The 24287-nt window shown below is 35.5% G+C and overlaps 1 protein-coding gene across 10 annotated transcripts in view; it reads left to right on the plus strand.

The window, feature by feature from the left end:
- Positions 1-23509, plus strand: part of LOC123773700 (uncharacterized) — a 510416-nt gene extending 486907 nt beyond the window's left edge. For 9 of the 10 annotated variants that reach the window (XM_069312488.1, XM_069312490.1, XM_069312489.1 and 6 more), the window contains 16 exons: positions 1338-1434; positions 2021-2405; positions 4114-4282; positions 7013-7170; positions 7725-7963; positions 8395-8566; positions 9475-9647; positions 9850-10030; positions 10239-10351; positions 10574-10726; positions 11855-12019; positions 12437-12847; positions 12976-13303; positions 13528-13739; positions 14031-14153; positions 21271-23509. In XM_069312488.1, coding sequence (XP_069168589.1) covers positions 1338-1434; positions 2021-2405; positions 4114-4282; positions 7013-7170; positions 7725-7963; positions 8395-8566; positions 9475-9647; positions 9850-10030; positions 10239-10351; positions 10574-10726; positions 11855-12019; positions 12437-12847; positions 12976-13303; positions 13528-13739; positions 14031-14153; positions 21271-21516 — 3325 coding nt within the window. In that variant the 3' untranslated portion in view covers positions 21517-23509. Of the gene's footprint in view, positions 1-1337; positions 1435-2020; positions 2406-4113; positions 4283-6519; positions 6577-7012; positions 7171-7724; positions 7964-8394; positions 8567-9474; positions 9648-9849; positions 10031-10238; positions 10352-10573; positions 10727-11854; positions 12020-12436; positions 12848-12975; positions 13304-13527; positions 13740-14030; positions 14154-21270 lie in introns of those variants that run through there. The other variant, XM_069312491.1, reaches the window with a different exon arrangement.
- Positions 23510-24287: the final 778 nt, after the last annotated feature.

Genomic DNA, 24287 nt, shown 5'->3' on the forward strand with positions numbered 1-24287 from the left:
GTAACCAAACTTAAACACACACAATGTTACATGAACAGTGCAACTTTTGAGTCAAAACACTTGAACCGAGAAGTCTACGTCTAGAAATATTGTACACTGATATAGCCCAGCTCAGTTTGGTGAATATCAAGGTCAAAATTTGTAAAGTTTATCACTTGTTTATCTTAAGCATCTACAGTATATAAAAGATATTTGTTTATCGGTTTGTCTGAGATTGGAGACCAGGCATTTGGGGCTATCCTCACTGAACTTTCCAAGATGACACATGATGGGTATGGGAGTGTCATAAGCCAGTTGGGGTTATGACACTCCCCTCACCATCCCTATGAAGACTGGTAACTGGGTAATAGGGCTTAATGTTGATGAATTAAAAACAATTATTGGAAAATCTGATTGATTTTGGTGCATACATTTTTTTTGCTCATCAATTTACTAAAATTGTGTTTACAGTACCGAGCCAAGTTTTTGTTACATATGAAGACGGTCAAATTTTGTGTTAAATGCTGCGATAAATTGCTGTTAAAATGCTGCGTTAAATTGCTAAATGTTAAATTGCACTGGATGTGTATATGTATGGTATACAGTAACATTGTCAGGAACATTTGATAGTATACCAATGTCCCCCTTGCCAAGAGCAAGACTGTCCCTGTGTTAACCCATCCAGCTGCCAGCCACACCCAATGGTACTTAACCCAACTGACCAAATAAAACACATCGTCTACCATGCTACAACTTGACAAATAGAAATGTACGTGTTATGATATACCTGCAACTTTTCTATAACTTAATTTTGATTGTAGTAATTAAATGTAAATACTGTACAGGAACCTGTATTATATATGAGCGTGGCTCTTTGGTGGTAGTACTGTACATGTACATTGTAAAGGATAGTAAGTAGTATAGTAACCACAGTAAGGGATACATAGCCTTTTTGTTTAAGATTATTTGATAAAATTGTGTATTGTAATGTGTGTTGTACTGTATATATTAAAAATACATAATACTCATACCTTAAAAATTTGTATTTTGTTTTAAAGGAGGAAATTCAACTTTCATTTTATGATAAAAATTAAATCAAATGTGTGTGACTTTATATTGCTATTTTTTTTTGTTTTAAAGAACCACGATACCAACTTTTATTTCATCTATCGAGATATTTATTAAGGGTAGTATAAAAATACTGTAATGCCATTACATTAATTGATCTGAAAGTTGTTATTTTGCTTCACGGAGTCTCCAGCAAAACCCTGTTATCAATATTGAACTTGTATCTTAGTTTTCCACAGTATTGTTATACCTTTTACCATGTTATTGAAGAGGTTGTGTTACGGTTACAGATTAGCAGCTCTTCAGCGGAGTGGGGAGGATGGCTGGAAGAACCGGGTTAAGAAAGAAGGAAAAGATGTCAACTCCAATGTCACACTCCGACCCAAGGTGAGTAGGCCTACCTGTACAGTACTGTCAAAGTTTTGGTATTTTAATTTATTTATATTTTATATGATTTCATTAGCATTAATGGATTAACATTACATTTGAAATGCTATTGGTACAGTGCAATAATGTCATAGTTAATATAATTTATATAAATTATAATTTTAGGTCACCAGATAAGATATTTAAAACCCATAAGTTAGTTTTTCATTCAAAACATGAATGTTTTTATCAGTTAAACTCCTCTCTCTTCTTGCTGTCAATATACAAAATAGAGCAGTACACAGTTTGTTAACATAATCACTGTATTAATAATGTTTCTGGATTTCTCATCAATACTGAACTACAGTATAAGAAGTTAATAATATCTATCTCAATATTCAACCTTTCATAGATGGGTTGGACTTCATGTGCAGTTGTACAAGAGTTCTCTTTGTCGTGAATAACTAAACAGCATAGAAGCTTTGCCCAAACCGTATTTTATAAGTTAGAGACTAATAGCAGTTTTATTTTATCCTTTTCTCAAGGTTATTTAATAAATGTGTGATCCCAGTATAGAGATTAATTCAAAACCAATAAATTTTTTCAGCCTGTTGGAGGTTTGCGGGAACGACCTGTTAGTCTCATGGATAGAATGTCTGCTCTGGAGACGTCGTCACAACAATGGCGGGGTCGGATCACGCAGTCTGATGCCACGAAGTTTACTGTGGCGCACAAGATGGCATCATCGTCTACATCATCAGTACCATCCATTGTTGGTGGAAATAGTCCACTCATCATCGTGACCCCAGAGCAGCCATCCACGCCAATAGGAAGTCCCCTTTTGGAGCGTAAGAAGAGGTCACCATGTCAAAAAGTTTTCAAAAGCAAGACTGGAGGAAATCTTCCAGCACTTTTAAATAAATCCAGTCCACTTTCTTCACGAAAGGACTTCAGACGTAGTATTTCTACTCCAAATGATGGAGAAAAGAGAGGTAAGCATATTAAAGCTCAGTTAAAATGCAATATATTTGTAACCAAATCATTAGATATGCTACTTTCAGTCCTTCACATCAGATTGGGCTGAACTCATTCTTCCAGCAGACAAACTTACTGACTTTTTCTTAATCTTGGGTACATACAGCCTTCAGAGCTATCGCAAGCAGCTAGATGCATATGTACAGTAGTATTATGTTAATAATATTTCAGTTACTAAGTACCTTGTTGATGGGCTGCTGTAAATGCTGAAGTGGCTTCACATCAGTGCCTTTAACAGTTACAGTATGATGGAGTGTTGCATGCTCTTCAGCTCTAGGCAGAATGTTGATCACATTTGCCATGCCAAGTTGAAGGAAGATTATGTATATTATGATTTTTTAATTTTTGTTACCATATTGAAGTGCAAATCACTTCAAATGGTTTTTAATGAGTCAGGGACAGGAAGTTATTAGGCTTGTCAAGGTCATCCCTAGACCAACTAGTAACCATCCTCAGGATCCCTCTGAGTGGAAATAAACCTGTATTAGCAAAGAATAAATCACAGTAACAACATTTCAAACAAATAACCCAACTCACATGTGAAAATTAAAGTGACGGCAGGAATAGGAGGCTGAATACACTTCTCAGAAAGTGTATTCAGTGCACATGCTTTTCATGTGCACTACAAGCTATCCATACTATTTTATTCAGCCCATCATTAAAACAAAGGAATGTGAGGTTTGCAATGCATAAGTCAAATACTGACTGTACCTAAGTCAGTATTTGTGCACCTAGCCATGTTCGAGTCCATGACTTGAAACATGCTTCATTCACTTTTGAGGCCATGACTTGAAACATGCTTCATTCACTTTTGAGGCCATGACTTGAAACATGCTTCATTCATTTTCAGCCTGCAGTGTAAACACTCCTTAAATCAATGTAACCAAAACACCTTTCCTAATCTAACCTAGACCTAACTATACATAAAGCTAACAATATATAATTATAATGTTTCCTCAAGTTTCAGAAAATAAATAGTTTTTATACTGTATGGGAGATTCATCCTGTTTGCTGAAGAACTGAAAAACTGCACTAATTTTGTACAAACTAATTCAATATTTAACTTATTGCTTGGGCTGGAGGATGGGTTAGTAGTTTTATTATAGTATACAGTAAATAATAAAGAAAAATATAAAAAACACAAAGTGTTAATGTTAAAAAGAACAAATAATAAAAGTACCAAGGCAGAACAAAAATGCTTGTTTTAGTGAGCATCAATTTCTTTTAATTTGTCTGTGTTTGGAAAAGGAGAAAATGAGGTACATGCACTTAAGTTGACCAGACCACACACTAGAAAGTGAAGGGATGACGTCGTTTCGGTCCATCCTGGACCTTTCTCAAGTCGAATCAAGTCGATCAATCGACTTGAGAATGGTCCAGGACGAACCGAAATGTCATCGTCCCTTCACTTTCTAGTGTGTGGTTTAGTCATTTTATCTTCAGCCATGTTATTGTTATTCATCGTCTGCATGTACATGCATTGTCGTCACATTGGTTGATGTACTGTATTTGAAAGTGCTTGTCCCTGAAAGCTGAGAGTACTGCCACTTGACTAATTTCTCGTAAAGTAAGGCTCAGATTTTGAATTAAAATATGTGATGCTTTGAGTGTCAGAAATTTTAAGTTGAAATTAATAAGAGTGTCCTTTTTGTCCTAATTTTTCAGCTGAAATACTTGAGGGCACGAGTGTGTCTGTACCTCGGGCCGATGACGAGTCGTTCACTTCCTTCTTTAGTCGCACCACCTCGACGGAACCCTCACTCTTCCCTGATGTTGATGTACCCATATTGGAAGATGCAGATTTTGATCTAATCTCTGAAACTGCATCCCAGCTGTAAGTATTATATTATTTTGTAATATTGTTACTTGTCTTAGTTCTATTGTTTAACTATAAAACAGAAAAGTCTGAATGCTCAGTTTAACATTTATGTAATATGTTTTGACATAATGAGCACCCAAGTATTGTATTATTATATTGGGAACTTTATTATACAGTATTGGGAACTTTTGTGGCTGAATGTTGAAAAAATATAAAATTGTAAACCTGTTCTTCCATATGTAGGACTTTTATCAAATCCGACGGAGAAATACATGCGCACTCTAATTGCCACAGGTGGTGAGGAATCTTGAAGGTTTATATAGAGAAGGGTGTTATTATGAATTGGGGGAATTAATAATATCGCAGATTTGGTGAGGCAGATGGGAAAGTGACAGCTGGTGCACATAGTGTTCTTTGGTCTTCTTTTCACCAGAATAACTGTCACTGCTAATTGAGACAGTGATGTGACAGGAATGTTCCTGTCAATCCACGCAAAAAATTCAGCAAATATTGATGATATAGTGCTAACTAGGCATTGAAGCTGCTGTAATGAAGTTTGAGTGATTTTTGGACCATAGAGTATGATGAAATTATTAGCAGAGAATGAGATTGACTGGGTAGTGAACAATCACCTGGGCACTTTTTTTTTTTTTACTAGTAAATTGCAAATAAATTTGTAAGTCCTTAATGCTTCCTTCATCACATCTTCACCAATAGGGACAGAGCTAATGTTAAAGAAAGTTAGTGGGAGCAGAAAACTAAGTGCCCTGATCACCAAACCATATGGTCTGTCCGGGACCATTAATAAGTTGTGTGTGCCATTGTGCTTTTTATTGGCCAAGTTGCTATTCTCAAGAGCCACTTTCTAAATATGCCCCCCTGTATACTCTCGGGTGTCAACTTTGAAAGCAGCCCACTCTCTGACTTTCACATCGGAGGCCTTGGAGGTTTGCAATTGGGAATGGCACAATGGCCCTACAAAATTTGTATTCAGAGGGCTGACAAATTCTGCACTCGTATGTGGTGAGAATGAACTTGAGCTGAAGATACGGGAAGTAACCACAATTCACAACTTTAGGAGCATGCAAAACAGAGTACTGGAGCATTTGGAAGTAATGTACTGTATACATGAACCAGATATATATTAGCTATGATGTGGATTGGAGGCTCTGAAGCTAGATTGTCCTTCTCATAGACTCGACTAAGTAAACATACATACTAGAAGTACACTTCATCAACTTGAAGGATGCTAAACTCGGTATTAAAAAATAAACATGAGAAGGAGGTGTGTAAATATTTAGTACAACACTGAATAGAATCAACAACATTTCAGTACTGTATTGCATTATGATTGTCATATTACAGTACAGTACTAGTACTATATATATATATATATACTATATAATACTATACCATACTATATAATACTATAAATACAAATTGTGCAGTGCTTAGTCCTTCACATGTCTGGCCTTGCCTCATTTTCTTTTCTCTTTACAGTATCTAATTATATATCTTTACTAGATTTAATCAAATCCAGGCAAAATGTCTTGTTGTTTCCCTACATTGTTTGGTTTCCCATTATTGGGGGACAGAAAGCTCATTAGGCTTATCGAGGTCTGCCTAGGCTAATTATATTGACCTTCCCAAGCATTCAACCAACAACAGTTGTCTTCACTTCCAATTAACTAGTAATAGGCATCCATCAGTCTCGGGAGACTATGGAGTTGCGCTCTGATGTCAGCCTGGCCTGGAGTGGCCTCACCAGGGCGCAAAGCCAGGGTAGGTTGATTCAGGGGAGAAGCTGTTACCCAGGCAGCAGGTCTCCCCTCTCCACGGCGCTGAAAGAATAACTACTAGTTGCATTAATTGAAAAGAAATGTGTCCAGATGTCTGTCTCTTGCCCCAAGAATTAAACCCCGAGACCTTTCAGTTGTGAACCAACTGCACTGCCCACTGGACTACAACTAAATCTGCCCTTAATCACTACAACAAACATGATGTTATTGATAATATTAAAAAAAATGAATATAGGGTGAAATTCAAGCAGCATTCACTATTTCCTTTAATATTTTATTGTAATTTAAAGGCACTTATCCCATTGCTACCAGGAACATTTAAGATATATTTTCTAAATATAAATTTGTTGCGTCTTGTGTATTTATTATTGCTGTAGCTAGGTTGTCTTTTGACTCATTTGCTAGTGTTACTTGATATGCACATTTATGCCTTATATTTCCCTCATGCCTCAGTAGACAACAGGAAGATGATGACTTGTAAGTGACCGAGAAGTTTATTTTTAACTTTCACTACTAAATTTAACACGTACTGTACATAGTTTACGAGGTTGGCTATTCTTTACTTCTAGTTTTCAGTTAGGCTACTGTTTTATTGTGTGTGTTACCTGGAGGTAAAAATTATCAAGGATGTATTTTATTAGTGTCTTAATACAAAGGGTTTGATTGAAGTTTAGGGAAAGAGAGAAACTGGTTGAGAAAGATGTCTAGAGAAATTTAAAACATGTGTTTGTTATACTTTAAAAGTATGTTGTGTGTGAATCATCAGTTGTTTAATAGGAAAAGATGTCAAGAATGAGACTAAACATCCCAGCAACCAAATTAGCAACTGTTCTCTCAGGGAGTAATGTCAGGATTTTTTTCTAAAATAATCTCTTATAATATTATGAAATGATATATTGTAGAATATATTATAGACCAAATACGTAATACATTAATTAACCTTCAGTGTGGTAAAGCGGCGTAGTGTACGAGTAACTCGTCGTCAAGTGGCATCTCGTAACCCATTGAAGACTTTGGCTGCTCGTGAGGATCTCAAGTCGGAATACACTGAAGTAAAGATGGGTGTAGGTGAGAGGGAACTACGTAGAATGAAGGTGCAAGAACGTGAGTAGCAAAGTGTGTTATTCTTTAATTGAAATTGGATTTGTAAAGCTCTAGTATTTGTTCATTAGCTTAGAATTAGCTAAACTACGTAGAATGAAGGTGCAAGAACGTGAGTAGCAAAGTGCATTATTCTTTAATTGAAATTGGATTTGTAAAGCTCTAGTATTTGTTCATTAGGTTGATTGAAGAGTTATCAGTCCTGCAAACCTTGGCTTTTCTGTTGAAAAGATGGAGGGCATGCAGTCTCTTTGTGCTGTTCTACATAATAGATTAAAAATTTCTAATTTAAATATTAACTTTTTAACTATTAGGTTATCTTTCACTGAAGACCATTTAATAAAATTTACTTGTACTGTATCCTTAGACAGATAGCACTGGGGTCATTTATACACAATTTATTTGTATGTAATTATGCAGTTTTATTAGACTCTCAAATGTTTTTAAACACTTTTGTTTATATAAATTATTTCATTTACCATTATGTAACATCTACAATAATTATAAATGTGTTTTTCTATGTCAAATACAGTTGCCAATGGTTTTTGTTTCACCAGTTTCCAAAGGCTCACCAATGGCAGTCGAGGCACTGGCAGGTCTGGCATCTCGGGAGAACTTCTCCGCTGTAGCTTTGAAGAAAGTTGAAAGCACACCAGTGATTCGAGAAATGGCCCCTTACACTTCACTAATGCTTTTGCAAATAAAGGGCCGGCGTCATGCTCAGACAAGATTGGTTGAACCCATAGCATCTAGTATTAACCAAGGGGATGACTTTGTCTTAATAACTCCCACAGACGTATGTAACGTTGATCTTATTTTCCTCGGCCAATGAATAACAAGGCTCCTAAAGCAATGAAACTAGTGCACATATACAACATGAAATAATGTACTTTTATCTGACAGCTGATCTATTGAGGCATTAAAGAGAGAGTTGTTTCTCTTATGGTTTGATGTATGCTCAGTCATTTCAATATTATCATGAAACTTTAATTTTAGCTGAAGTATTTAATTTGTTAACAAGATTAAACATTTCTTAAGGGAGACGATGAGTCTCACTAATGTGGCTTGAAGATATGAGACCTGAACCAGAAGATGAGGAGACAATGACGTTTCAGTCGACAATCGACGTGATAATGGTCCAGGACGGGCCGAAATGTCGTCGTCTCCTCATCTTCTGGTGTGTGGTTTAGTTATCATATCTTAAGGGTTTTGTTTTTTCTCATTCAGGTATATCACTACAAAGGGGAGTTTTCAAATGTCATTGAGAGAGCTAAAGCTGCTGAAATTGCTCAGTACATTTTACAAAAGAAAGACATGGGTGTCACTTCTGCTAAGAATCTTGTAGAAATGGATGAAAATTCTCCAAGTGGAAGAAAATCTAAATTCTGGAAATTACTTGGTAAGTAAAATAACATTTGTTATGTTGTGTAAATGCTTTCATTATTACTTTCCAACAGTTGAGAAATGCTAGGTGTAATACTAGATTTTAGTCAACTAAAATTTTTAACTTTTTATTTTTTTAAATAACTCTCTATAGCTTAGCTGTGTATAATTTCCTGTTACCCCTTTCTTGGGTCTTGTGGCTAGTTTCACTGTAAGGAAGTCAAATTGAATTTTGAGTTTAATGCAAGTTATTGTTTCCTGAGGGGGTCATGTGGTGATGACTAAGGGAGCTTATGAGTCTTATATTCCTGGACGCTCCCTTTAGGTGGTGTAGTTTGCCCACCGCCACATAATGGAATGCAAAATTAAGTGAAATCAGGCCACATTCAAGCTACAACTTAGATGAAAAGATACTAAAGATCACAAGCCATGAGAGAGATTGAGTGGTCCTGGATAATAATGTTACCATAAAATCACATCACCGGGATAATAAGAAAAGTCTATGCTACTCTGATCAATTTCAGAGTTGCATTTAATTATTGCATGGAGAAATACTTAATGGGAATTATAGATTCAAGATAAAAAAACAGAGGCTGAAATAACTTAAGTTCTCATGCAAATGCAGTAGTGAGAAATAAAATAAATGAGAGGGTAGTGCATCCCCAAACTATTGGAAGCTTCAAAACATCACCTAAAGGAGATTAGCTCTAATTCTGTAACAAATTTGTGTCAATTACAAATTTAGATAATTACATAGCCTGCTATGCTCCATCTGTAAGATATACGATATGAAGTCATGATGCAAAATTCAAGTTTTAACAGAACTTTGACACTGGAGTATGTCACTGGAACATGAGTGTAAATGCATTATTGTAACGGTAACTATTAATTACCATGAGATCTTAGAAGAGATTTCATCAACAGGTGGTGATGAGACAAGTGAAGGTCAACCAGGAGGCCTACCTGACGAGGATGAGTATGTGGAGGCAGCACTTGTAGCCGTCAATAAAGTTTACGAGGTTCAAGATGACTCGCTCGTTCCACTTGCAGATTCCTGGGGACAGATGCCAAAAATAGAAATACTTGTATCTGATAAGGTGGGTATTATTTGCCATGGTGTTTATACTGTATTTTGGAACATTTAAAAAAAAGTGTTATAAAATTATAGACTTTTTTGTGTAGTCTTGGAATTGGTTAATATTGACTAGTGTGTTGTAAAGTGGCTGTTATTCTTTAGGTTCTTTATTCATTTTTTAATACTTTTAGCATCGTAGTAATTATTTTTACCATTTGGTTTAGGTACTCGTGTTTGACTTTGGCTCCGAGCTGTATATATGGGCAGGAAAACGTGCATGCAGTGATAAACGAAAAGTTGGTCTGGCATTAGGTCGGGAACTATGGGAAGAGCAATATGATTACTCCGAGTGTGACATTAACCCCATCGTGCCTATGACCCCAGTATCAAAGGCAAAGATGAAAGGTTGGTTCTCTTAATGTTTTCCTTTGAAATGTAAATTCTTAAGTAGAGTAAAATTGAAATGCATTCCCATATATTGACATGTTTTTATTATTATTATTATTATTATATGCTTACTGATAAATATTGATTAGAAAACCTGAAATTTTTTATATATTGATTGGATTTATTATATACTTTTACAAATCTTGTGTAACTTTTTTTATGGTAGGTTCTCGGCCAGAATGGGGCATGTGTGCCAAGCTTACAGAAAATGTAGAAACCATTCTCTTTAAGGAAAAGTTTATAGATTGGCCTGATCTAGCTCAGCAATCAAGAATAAAGGTACTGTATGGTGTTATGTAACAACTTATCAATGTTTTCAGCTGTGTGTCTAATATATCAAATAAGTCTGTAATACTGTACTACATATGAAAAGTTGTTTTTAATGTCAATAAATTTTTATTTCAACTTTATTATATCCCTTTGCATAGCATTATTTACAATCTCTGACCTCTTTGTTTTTCCCAAACGCATAAATAACACTAAATTATTGTTGTTACCCAGGAAGTGAAGAAGGAGCTTGATCGCCATGTAGCTCCTGTATGTGAGCTGCAGCCCTGTGATGCCAAAATGATGCTAGAGGAATTACCACTTGAACCTGACCTGGTGCTGGAAATGAGTCACTTGGGTCGTGGGGTGGAATACTACGACGAAGAGGTGCGCTAGTGAAGGCGGCAGCTCGTGTAGCAGATTGGTCATTCGCCAGTCTGCTTAGTTTTCCTTCATGTTCTTTGTGTACTCTGCACACCACTCTTATGTACTGTATTGACTCTTGTATCAGTGATTTCCTAGTCACAGTTCTTATGGATTCCTCTATGCACTCTTGAAGACCTTCCTGTGCCTTGTTAATTTTGGCTTAGACTCCTGCCCACTGTTGAACAGTGGTTTGTAGTGTCTTGATCATCAGCTGCTGCTAGTCAGTGGCAATCCGCCTGTAGATAGCAAGAGGCACCTTCCAAACCACCGTGTAGCTCTAGTGTACATGTATATGCCAACACCATTCTCTTTTTCTCTCCATGGTGTATCTTGCTCCTGACAGCAAGACTCGGTTTGTACTGACTGCACATTTGACTCCCTGAGACCCTAGCCAATCTTCCTAGGTTCCAAGTGGAGTTAATACATGACTGTGCTTCACATATCCATCCCACTTTTCCTTCTATAACCCTTCAACTGGTGACCTGTGCTTGGGTGCCTTGTAGAAATTTGTAGTCCCTTCTTGTACCCTTAAGTGCCAGTTTTTTCTGAAGTTTGTGTACAGTACAGTATTTTGTTTCCAACTCACTCATACGCAACTGGATGTTTTTTCTCTACTTATCCTATCCTTTCTTTAAATCCTGTTTACTATTTAATATTTATCCAACCTTTAACACACAAAGCTCATTAATTCTGTTAATCATCAGTTTATGCTTGTTTACTCAGTACTCACATTGAAGAACATTATTTTTGTTTTTTGGCATACTAATTATTTTGAATGGTTATATTAGTTTTATTTTAATTTTTTTATGTATACTATTCCAAGTGACCTTGAATGTTTGCCCCTGATATCCTGGCTAACCATCCCTTACTCCCCTCCCAATTTCCTCCAACACTCACCTGGGTCGCCTCAATCTGCTGCTGGTAACAACGCTGACCGCATCAACAACCCCCATGTTGCTAACTTCGTGCTGTCCAACAATCTACCATCTTCATGTATCAACACTGATGGGCGCCACTTTTAACCTACACTTTACGGGCCATTAAATGTTGCGTGTGCGTGCATTTGTTGCCTGCTTTTGCAAACTCCAGGAGCGACGCCTCTTAAGCATCTCGACGAATGATTTCAAGGTCTGGCATGTGTCAGAATATGGAAAAGTGTTGATGGATGCAACGTCCCATAGTCATCTACATGCTGGAGATACATATGTCGTGCGATGGTACTACCTAATTACAGCAACGGGCAGAACTCTCAAGGTTAGTTATTCATCTGTTAATGAATGTAACGATCATTTAAGCTAATATTATTAAACTTTACACAAATCTAAAGTTCTAAATTTAGTTAGGATACTTATTTTAGTAGCACAAAAAATAATGGGTTTAGGGCAGGTACATAGTTTTATACACTTTTGAAGATAGCTTTTATCTCCATTTTATTCCGTCTCCATGCTTCCACTTTCCCCTGCCATCTAAGGGTTCTATTCACCTATTACAGTAATTATATTTTGAAAATGAGAACTATCTAAGCTAGCACATATACATGAAAAATCTGAATAATATAATTTTGCGTACATTTTTCTGTTATTGTCTAAAAATACTGTATGGGCAAGTACTGTACAGGAATTTTTTTCAATTAATTTTTATGAAAAAGAATGTGAAATATTTATTTTACAGGGTGAGCCATCAAAGCACAATGTGACTGGTAGGTCACGAGTGGCCTACTTTTTCTGGCAGGGACGCGAAAGCTCTGTGTCCGATAAAGGTGTGTCTGCTCTAATGACGGTAGAATTAGACGAAGAACGTGGCCCTCATGTACGCGTGTCTATGGGGATGGAGCCACCGGCTTTTCTCAATTTGTTTCAAGGTGGACTTGTGATACACCAAGGACACAAAGATGACGATCATGCAAATAAGCAGTGGAAATTGTTTGTAGTTCGTGGAGAGATGGAGAATGAAGGACACTTGGTCGAATTGGAAGTGAGCTCGACACATTTGAGATCCCGTGGTTGCCTCATCTTGGCCAATATGCAAACAGGTGTTATCCACTTATGGCATGGTGCCAAAGCTTTAAAACACACACGCAAGGTAATTTAAAATTTAAACTAATTTTATTTAATATTTTATCAGTTATGAACATTTATACAGTAATGACTTTTCATGTGTTGCATATGATGCACCAGAATGCATCACTAAAAGTATGATATTCATGGTAGGTTGGCAGCACAGCAGCCCAGAAACTCTCCGAAACATCAGATATTGCAATGGGATGGAAGAAAGATGTCGCCAAAAAGATCAAGGAACAGTATGAGGGTGCCGAATCTCGAGAGTTTTGGGAAGGTTTTGGAGGATCATCTTCCAAAAACAAACATTTCAGTCTCTTAGAAGATGATCATTCTTATGACTGGACTCCACGTGTATGGCAGCTAGAACCAACCCACGACTCGTTCCAAGCAACAGAGGTGATCTGCAGTTACCGAGCAACATCCTTGCCCAACCCACTGCCTGTTTTACAGCTTGACTTGTACTCGGTTCCTCAACCAGGTAAGACAAATATCAGACTGATGTCCAACACTACTACTTTTACCAAATAGCTTTACCACTGAGCACCTGCATGTCACTATAATCAAAACTAATGGGTCAGTTTTAATAATTACATTGTTACATGCTTGTGGAAGGGGAATCATTAGTTCAGATACACATACACGTGCAGCTTTTTCCTGAAATGAAGTCACAGCAGTCAAAATTTTATTTGCATTTTGAAATAGCACTGTTTTTGGTCGATGCTTGTCACCGAGTATGGGTGTGGCAAGGCTGGTGGCCTGACGAGACTTCAGAAGGAGAGGACTTCAGTGCAACTGGTTCGGCGGTGCTGCGCTTCAACTTTGCTCGCCGTGCTGCTTTAGAAACGGCACTCAGTTACTGCAAACTTAAGGCCAAAGCTCAAGCAAAGGCCATTGCTGCAAAAAGCTATAAAAAGGTAGGAGGGAATTTAAGTTGATTGAGCAATTGGCTTTAGTCACTCATATTCACTAGGAATTTTCTTGTTTTATAATACATGCACTTGGCACTACTGCAGTGATTCGTTGCATATACTTAAAACTTTCTTGCCCAGGTTGACATTTTCACTATTTTTTTTTTATACTGTGTGTGTGTGTTTGTGTATACCATACACACACACACACACTGTCACTCTCATACATACATACATGCATTACAAACACTGTATTCTATGTAGTCAATAATAACAATTTCACGTTTATAAATTCAGGTCGAGGTTGATGTTGACGTAGTGGAGCCCCAGCTTGTGGTTGCGGGATTAGAACCATTACAATTTACCAACATATTTCCTACATGGACGCCTAGACCTGATGTCACTGCCATCCAAGAGAAGGTGATTTTATGAATTAGTTTATTTACGTGCATGTTTATGCAGTATTTGCTTTTTTTTGAAGTACCTTATCATATTTTGTCTGCAGCAAAAGGATACTTGATACTTCCATTCCTTGACATAGAAGTTTGTCATCTTGTACAGTATAAAATGTTAAATAGCTCAGAAAAACTTATTTAAAATACCATAATTTGTCACAATGTGTAACACATTGATTCTTGTTGTGGCTCATTTTGGGTTTGTCTACATCTTGACATAGTTTGCAAGTGCATGTCAGTTATTTTGTTCACTTAGCCTATCCCTTCCATCTACAAATATGGTCCAAATGTTTTAGGTCATAGTTTCTAACATGTGTGTAGAGAAGTTCAGTTGATATTAATTTTAGCATCTGTAAGAAGCCGTGCTTGGCTGTATATTTTTCATACACAAAATAATTCCTGAGGGATTATCACTATAATTGATGCTATTCATTACTTCATTCCACCATCCTATATTAACATTTTAGTAATATTGATAAATTACTTTTTGAGAGTTTGTAAAAGAACACTGCTTGACCTCAGCACTTAACAATATGTATTTATTGATATATGGAGAGTATGAACAAGACCTTGCTTTGAATGTAAGAATCAGCAGATGTTTATACATTAGGAGTAACAGTTTCCATTTTAACTGTCAATATTTTCTATAATGCTAATGTTTTTCTTTATCATACTTGTGTATTTTGATATTAACTAGTTTTGTTTGTTGAATACTTTGTCTTTTTTACACTACTAAATTCCCAAATTATATACAATACTGTATTTTGAATCTTAAAAATACTTTAAATATTATTGCATGCACATATTAATCCTGTTTTATCTTGTTTGCTCATTACATTAAAACTATGTTTACATAAACTGCTATAATAAGAGGTTAACGTTTACACCATATTCACAATTCAGGTTTCATTATGAATCTTAGTTTTAATAAATTAAGATGTTTTAAATTGTTAAAAAAATTATTAATATCCAAGTATATAACTCTTTGAATATCAATGATGCTTTTCTATGGAAATTTGCAATCAGTTCATCCATGCCAGTATCATCTCGGTAGTAGACCCTTTATCTAACGAAACGATTGTGGTTATGTTGGAAATAAATTTATAAGTATTATAATATTATATATATATAATATATATAGTGTTGTATTTAGATACAGGATAAGATCACTGCACCATTTGGACATTTGGTACATTAGGCCATTTTTATCTAAAGAGCAGAGCTTGTATCCAAGTAGCACAGTGCTTAGTTTTTTCCCTATCAACATAGCCATAATCCTTAAGTTATGATCCATAGAGTACACCAACTGCACGTTCCCATCTGTCATATTATTCTGAACAAGCATTTCTGAGCATTTTGCAAATCACTGAAAATTAATGAAATTCTAAACGTCAAATTTCAACTATGAAACAATGTTACTATGTTAAAAAAAAAAAAGTCAAATTGTGTGGGGTTGGATGTCTTAAATTATTTTATTTCTATTTAAAAAAAAAAATTCCACTTGCAATGTTTCTAAGTTTAGTCTGGCTTTTTCTCCTGAACATTCTATATTAAACCTCCTTTATATATATCACCCACCCAGTGTTCTCTCCACCTTTGAAATCATTCCCCTTGCATACTCTCCAAGCCAGGGTTAGGGTATATGCATATTATTTCTCGCTCCTTTCTTCTTACTGTCAGTGTACTAGATGGAAAAGTGCCTTCATAACTTTTTTAGTTCTGACAGGTCTCAGCTTTCAACAGGTTATAAGTTTAGGTTTTCTAGCAGATAATTTTGGTAATTCAATTTCTTTCTTTTGGCATACACCAAAAAGTTTTATATTATATGTATATATAATATGATATATATGATATATGATATATGATATATCATATATGATATATCATATATCATATATCATATATCATATATCATATATGATATATCATATATCATATATGATATATCATATATGATATATCATATATGATATATCATCATATATGATATATCATATATGATATATCATATATCATATATGATATATCATATATGATATATCATATATCATATATATTATTATATATTATATTATATATAATATATATTATATATAATATTATATTATATAATATATTATATATTATATATATAGAATATATTATATAATATATTATATTATATATAATATATAGAATATATTATACTGTATAATATATTATATTATATATAATATATTATATATATTATATTATATATAATATATTATATAATATATTATATATTATATTATATATAGAATATAGTATTATAATATAGTATTATAATATAGTATTATAATATAGTATTATAATATAGTATTATATTATAGTATTATATTATAGTATTATATTATAGTATTATATTATAGTATTATATAATAGTATTATATAATAGTATTATATATTATATAATAGTATTATATATTATATAATAGTATTATATATTATATAATATTATAATACTCCGTTATTATTTCTTCCCCTTTGTTATTTTCTTCTTCCATCACTTTCTCTTCTAATAAATTAATAATACATTTTGACAGGATAAATTTTGGGGTCTTTGCCGAGTATTATTACACTGGCATTCCAAAGACAGATTTAAGGTTTCATTTTTTGTAACATTAACTAATATTTCACTTTACTGTATTAACATACCTAGTTATGATTATTGTAGAATGTTAAACTTGTACTGAATACCATGATACAGTATATCTAAGCACTGTACTGTATACAGTAATAAAGTGCATTGTTACATGAAACAAGTGTACAAGCTCCTACAAACCAAACCTGGCAGTGGAGAGAGAATCCGTATGGGGGAGTAGAAGATATGTCGCTGCTCTCCTGTAAGGATACTCTTACTACTGTCAAGGAAAAGCAACACGATCAACAACAACGACTGTTTAATATGAGAAACCTTGCAAGTTGAATGGATATCTGCAGTATGTTATTTTGGTTATAAAAACTATTTACTTCGACATTTTTGTTTTACCTTCCAAGAATTTTTATTTGTGCAATAATAATGAATACAGTATAAATAGGGTTTATATTTACATTCTTGAGTATATGATACTCTACATAATTAATCCAAGGGTTAAATACTGTATGTGTATATAAAAAAGGTATACACTCATACAGTGGGACAGTGGACAAACCTTGGTGGCATGCAGCCGGTCGGCCGAGTGAACAGCACACTGGACTTGTGATCCTGTGGTCCTGGGTTCGATCCCAGGCGCCGGCGAGAAACAATGGGCAAAGTTTCTTTCACCCTATGCCCCTGTTACCTAGCATTAAAATAGGTACCTGGGTGTTAGTCAGCTGTCACGGGCTGCTTCCTGGGGGTGGAGGCCTGGTCGAGGACCGGGCCGCGGGGACACTAAAACCCCGAAATCATCTCAAGATAACTAAGATGACACAAAGAATATTGATTTTGTAAAAAGCCAATATTTGAGACCAAATATTGGTCTCTGCTCTGCAAATTTGAAAAAAAAAAAATATATAAGCAAAACATCAATACTTAATCAAAAGAAATATTGTTAGTTCACTCGAAGTTAATTGAAAGTTCTGAGGAGAGATGTTGACATAGCGGTATGTTTTGTTAAATGATTGTAGTGTAATTTTATGCTGGATACTACAATGTGATTTAATGTTGAGTAGAGGAAGAAACTGAGTTAATGGAGCACTTTTAAAGTTGCTTAGGAAGGTACAGTACTATGCCAGGTGAAGTGTCAGGTTCACCTGATAAGCCAGACACAGGTGAAGTGTCAGGTTCACCTGATAAGCCAGACACAGGTGAAGTGTCAGGTTCACCTGATAAGCCAGACACAGGTGAAGTGTCAGGTTCACCTGATAAGCCAGGCACAGGTGAAGTGTCAGGTCCCTAAGCTACCCCTCTCAGCAATGTTCACACTGGCAGTGAATCATCTTGCTTGTACCATAAGCAACCAGCCTGACTGGTATTTTAATTAATTTTACCTCTCTGCCACTGCTATACTGCACTTTAGGCTTGTTAAATGCCTTCAAGATCTCATTTTCAGTTTAAAAAAAATATAAAACCTTCCTTAATACTTAATAATATTTACTGTGGTTGACACCTTGAACTTTGCTGCTACAACATTTTTTTGATTGATGCCCCTCTACCTTCCTAAGTCCTACTTTCTTTGATATCAGCATCATAACATGATTTCTGGAGTAATCATTATAGACACAATGCCTGACCGATTTCCTGTATTTGGAGACAGCATTTTGAAAGTAAGTTTTGTATTTATGTTGATAAATCCACTGATTAATGCCCATGCCAGAGGAGAATGGAATATTCTCATTTGGGGTAAATGTGCAGACCTGATGCATGATTATGTATGGACAACATGGATTGACCCTGACAAAGTTGTAATTGTTGCTTTATAACAATACAGTGGGGCCTGGGGCCATTACAAAGTTTAATATCAAGCACTTCTACAGAATTGTTGGGATGATGGAACCATTGAACCGTCCCACCATTTGGACTGGAGTCCAAATGGTGGGACGTTTAGGTAAATCAATGTATCTTTCAGGGATAGTCTTCATATCTATCTATCATATCTACCTATTGCATGATTTGTAAAATACATGTGAATTTAATTGACACTAGCTACTACAGCCCATATAATTGTTAATGTAATTTTATTACAGGGAAAAAAATATTGTGTGGGGGTGGAGTTTGGTGTTAACTTTAGCCAATGTTTAATATATGTTGCAAGTATTGAAGAATAAGATATGATATACATTGCATGTATTATTTAGTTCATATATACTGATATTGATACTTTCATTATAAGTGGTACAGTATTTCATTAAACTTTATATGTTTTGTCCTATTACTGTTAAAAGTTGTAGCCATCATTTAATGTTTGCTAGATATGATAATAATAAATCTTTATTTTTCTAAACCAGTTGTGATGATATAGGAGTTCTATTTGTTAAGTGCATGTGTGTTGCATGATTATAATACACTGGCACCTGCAGAATCTGAATCATATTAATACAATCTAGAGTTGTATAAAAGCCAGAATTCATAAATTGCCATATTTTGGTTATCCCTTAAGGTTCAGCTTACACTACAATATCATGACATTTCTTAAAACTTATGCAGTCACCCTGAAGTCCCAAATCCCTATGGTTAGTTCCATTGTCTACACACAACTGGATCTTCCCATCCTGCAACTACAGACACCTGCATCCTCTTCCCCCCAAACCCACCCCACAGGCTACACTGCTGTGTAAATTGTAAACAAATATAAAAATACCTGTAAATTACTGGTAAACCTCATGCTTTGAGGATTTCAATGTCTGTGTCACTTCTCTTCCCAACACTGCTCTCTATCATATTCACAAATTAAATACAGTGGTACAGTATCTCCGTTTTCGTAGTTAATCCGTTCCCAGAGATGGTATGAAAACCGAAGCAAATTTTCCCACAAGAAATAATGGGAATCGAATTAATCCTTTCCACACCCCCTAAAATATTAACTAAAAAATACATTTTATACAGAATGATACTCTTGGGTACCTGACCTTTATGGAGGACAATGAGGAGGTGGGGGGAGGTGTGTTAGTGTTTAGAAGGGGAATCCTCTTCCATTATAACAGCAGTGATGACATTTGTAGGGGACATTACTCTCTCTTATGTTTTGCAGCCATACCACTAGGACCTGGTTGTGACTCACTGCTTGCTTGTCTTACTAAGAATCTGTCTATAGACACTTGTTTTTTCCCCTACATTTTAACACTGGTCTGTAGTAAGACATCACATTGTCTCACTATGAATGATCTCTTGTTTTTCCTCTATCGTCATCCTCACAACTATTTTCTGGGGTTGAACATTACCACTGACTGCCTTGGAACCCATGTTGTGATGTATAATTAGAACATTTATGTTCAGAAAGCAAAAAAATGAAATTCTTCACAAAGAATCCAAGCATGATCATCACTAGGCGGGAGACACTGGAAAACTGAAGTGCCACGCTTGTGGTGGTGGACCCACACGTGTATAAACAAACTACGACCACCGAGGCAAACTACAACTACTGAATCAAATTTCTCGTAGAAATTTACTACGAGAACCGAAAACTATGTGAACGGGCATACAAGAACTAAGGTTCCACTGTATTCTATTTTTATTTTTTTGTACAGAACACCAATTACACACTATGTCAGTTTTAGTTGTTTTTCCTCTCCAGCTATGATTATGGTTTTCTACTAATGTGGCCTTATTATCCATAGTAAGAAAGTTTCACTTACCCTTCTCTCATGTACCCATATGGCCATTGCTACACAACATTGCTTCAACTCTAGTGAGTAATGGGGGTCACACTGCAGTCACACACAAGGAAAATACACTTGATATGGTGCCCTCGCAGTAGGATTGGATGTCTGTGAAAAAAAAGTGTCATAAACTCGTTTGTATAAATAAAGATTAAGGTGTACATGCCTGGTAAACTATTCCTAAAAGACAAATCTATGCTGAATAACATTAAAAAAACAAGCAAAAATAAGTACAAAATTATATTTTGGTGGAAATTTTATACGACCATTTTCCAGAGACATTCAAATTTTGAAGGGAATGTCTGTGGCCAGATTTAAGCTGGTCCATTATAGAGAGGTCTGAATTTGGGATTTGCCACTTATGCTTTAAACTGTACATTAAATTCAACCCATCGTGCACCATAAAATAAAATATTTCTCCAGTGGCAACGGTCTGCTTTTGTCAACTGACAAGTTGTTTAAAAAATGTTAATTTACTTCCCTCCTGCACTGCAAATATACTTTAGAATTAACCTAACCTAGGCTTAACTATGCAAATCCATAATGTTTAATAATAATCACTATAACATTCAAATTATTATTTTTTTTTTTTTTTACTGTTGAACAGCAGAGGATAGGTTCATGAAATTACTCTGCCTTATTTGAAATCATCAAAGTGTTATGTCATTTGACCTTGTCAAAATTGTGTTTTAAGTTTTAATCAATTGAACTAATTATTAGTTTAATTTGATTTAAAAATGTTTTCCTTCTCTACCTTTTAGGAGGGAAGGTGGAAACAAGATGGCCAGTACTTGGTGTCCGACATCTTAGCCCAGCTCTCTCGTACCGAGTACTCCTTTGCTGAGCTTATTGTCAAGCCATTACCAGACGGTGTCGATCCTCTTCATCTTGAGGTTTACCTCGGCGAGGAGGAGTTCACGCAGGTCCTTGGCATGGGCCGTGAAGAATTTTATAGCTTGCAGAGCTGGAAACAGACAGAGTTGAAGAAAAAAGCTAAATTATTTTAACAAAAAACTGAATAAATAATGCATTTAAAGCAGTCTTAAAGTATTGCTGTCAAGAGTGAATCTCATGTCAGGAGTAGTCAATATCAGATGAAAATAGAGGTCATTGGTCAAAATTACTAACATAATTAATGTTTAGTAAATTTTATTACAAAGCAAAAACTACAAAAATCAGAAAAATGTACATAAATTTGTGTATACTGTAATAAAATGTAAAGCTTTTAAATTTGTTGCCCCTTTTTCATACAATTTCAACATGGTTTGGAGCTTTAAAAAAAATTCTATTGTATATATGGTGATAAAATGTGGCAAATATTTTAACATTGACACGGTTGTGTTGCTCTTCCATTTCAATACTAAAATGTATACTAAAATTACTGTATGTAGTCTGGTGAACACATTCAGCCTTCAGTTGTACATGAAAAAGTTTTGTTTGCATAAGGCTTGTGTGGGTGTAAGAGTCAGTGTTGATGCGAGTTGGGGGCTTGGAGAGGATTTTTGCCCATCCAGTACCCCTCTCCTTTCACCTATGGCAACTGTTCTATGTGCCTTTCCACATGCTAGCATGCATTTGTCTGCCAAATCTTAGTGTCTTCTGCAAAGTGTGACTAAGGTGTCATATTAATCTATTTTTGACACCTCCCTCCAGTACCTCCAGGCAACAGTCACCTCCAGTAGTGGCCTGAGTTTACCTTGCCAGCCTTACTAAGGACATTCTGGTGTTTTGACGGTAGTCCTCCAGATGAAGTAATAGTCTTGAGTAGGGCTTAACTACCCACTCAAGTGTTGCTCGAGGTGATGCCTGTGCCTTGAAATTTATTTTGGCTCTCCTTTGCGAGTTTCAAATGTGACCACTCTACAGTAGTCAAACCAATGCGAGTCTAGTCCAAACCCTGGTAAAGATGATGTATGAGGTTTAGGGTCTGAATTTTGAAATTGCTGAACATGTTAAATTTGTAATTTTTTTAATCAACCAAAATATATTGTATTACAAGCAATAGCTTTATATGCAGTGCTAAATTCAGACTTCATGGGAAAGAAAGAGATGTTGAATATTTCTCTTCCTGTTGCTGTAACAGGTGGGGGGGGAAATTTTGTGACATCTATTAAATCCTGTGGTGCCTCTGGTTAGGAAGTTTGTACATAACTGATGCATTTGTATCTTATATTATGCTGACCTTTATAGATATACTAAGTTGTATTGCTATTGCAAATGGTTATATAATCCTGTAAATATAAAATGCCTCTTTTTTTGTAATTTTGCTACTTTGTGACATGTACAGACCATTTCCCTTTCTAGTGTCAGCATGTTCAATGTTCTCCTGACCCTACCAAGCTCACTGAAGCTTAGAATGTTAGGTTAGTGATTCTCATGTGTGCAACTCTGCTTGGTTTTGTGATACTTTCATCCTAAATGAAACCAAGTCAAGAAGTGTTGTTATACAAGTCCAATTAAATTTTGTTTAGAACGGATTTTAATTGGAGGTCAGCTTTATATGCAATAATTATTTAAAAACATTTTTCATATTGTATAACAGTTATTGAAAACGTATCTGATAAGAAATTTATTATTGTATAGTTTCTCTCCTATTTCTTCCAGATTCTCAGTGTGACTGCCCAGGCCAAAGACCCGCTGGCAGTCTGGGTAATGGGGTTTTGCTCACCTTTTGAGGGGGTACTTAATCAGTAATTGACAACCAATAGTAAATATTTGTAGGTCTTTTATTTTAATATATGTAAACTATGTTTAATAAATTATTGGATATTAATGTATCCCTCAAGGGTTGTTTTAAGAATTATGACATGAAAGTCATAATTACTGAGACGTGTTTAACCTCTACAAGTTGCTAACTATATTTTGTTATGCAGTTTTGCCCATATATATATAATTTGGCACTTTTTTGTAATTAATTTAGTGGTTTCTTCATTAACCACATTTTAAATGTACATAGAAATCTTCATGTAATTTATGCTAAATACATGTGTCTTTCCACTATCTTTTAACTTATTTTTAAACTATATCCTCATTCAGCAATCACTTGCAACAAACAAGCTCTTCAAAATTAAATCTCCATTATCATCTTTCTTTTAAAATCGATGTCCTGTCTTTCTAAAGTAAACACATTACAAATATACACAGTATACTGTTGGATGACAGTCCTTGTGTCAACACCTCCATCAGAGGAGCTCCAGCATTTTTCAAAATTCCTAAGTATTGTAGAACAGGTCGGTCTGTCTAATTACCGCAAGCTACCACAAGCTACACAAGCTTGACTAAGCTTCCTCGCAATATGTTAGTAATGAATAAATATGATATATTTACTCATTATAATGTTGGTGCTGAATGTACAACACGAAAAAACAATTTTAATCTGAAAAAGTATCTTTTTATAAAGAAATTAGACGAAAATAAAGAGCTGGTGACGCCAAATCAAGTCGACGATCCAAGCGTCAGTTAGGTTAGGTTAGGGTAGGGTAGGGTAGGGTAGGTTAGGTTAGGTTAGGTTAGGGTAGGGTAGGTTAGGTTAGGGTAAGGTAGGGTAGGGTAGGGTAGGGTAGGGTAGGGTAGGGTAGGGTAGGTTAGGGTAGGGTAGGTTAGGTTAGGTTAGGTTAGGGTAAGGTAGGGTAGGGTAGGGTAGGGTAGGGTAGGTTAGGTTAGGTTAGGGTAGGGTAGGGTAGGGTAGGGTAGGTTAGGGTAAGGTAGGGTAGGGTAGGTTAGGGTAGGGTAGGTTAGGGTAGGGTAGGGTAGGTTAGGTTAGGTTAGGTTTGGTTTG

This window comes from Procambarus clarkii, chromosome 72 (assembly GCF_040958095.1).
Source record: "Procambarus clarkii isolate CNS0578487 chromosome 72, FALCON_Pclarkii_2.0, whole genome shotgun sequence".
NCBI classification, from domain to species: Eukaryota; Metazoa; Arthropoda; class Malacostraca; order Decapoda; family Cambaridae; genus Procambarus; species Procambarus clarkii.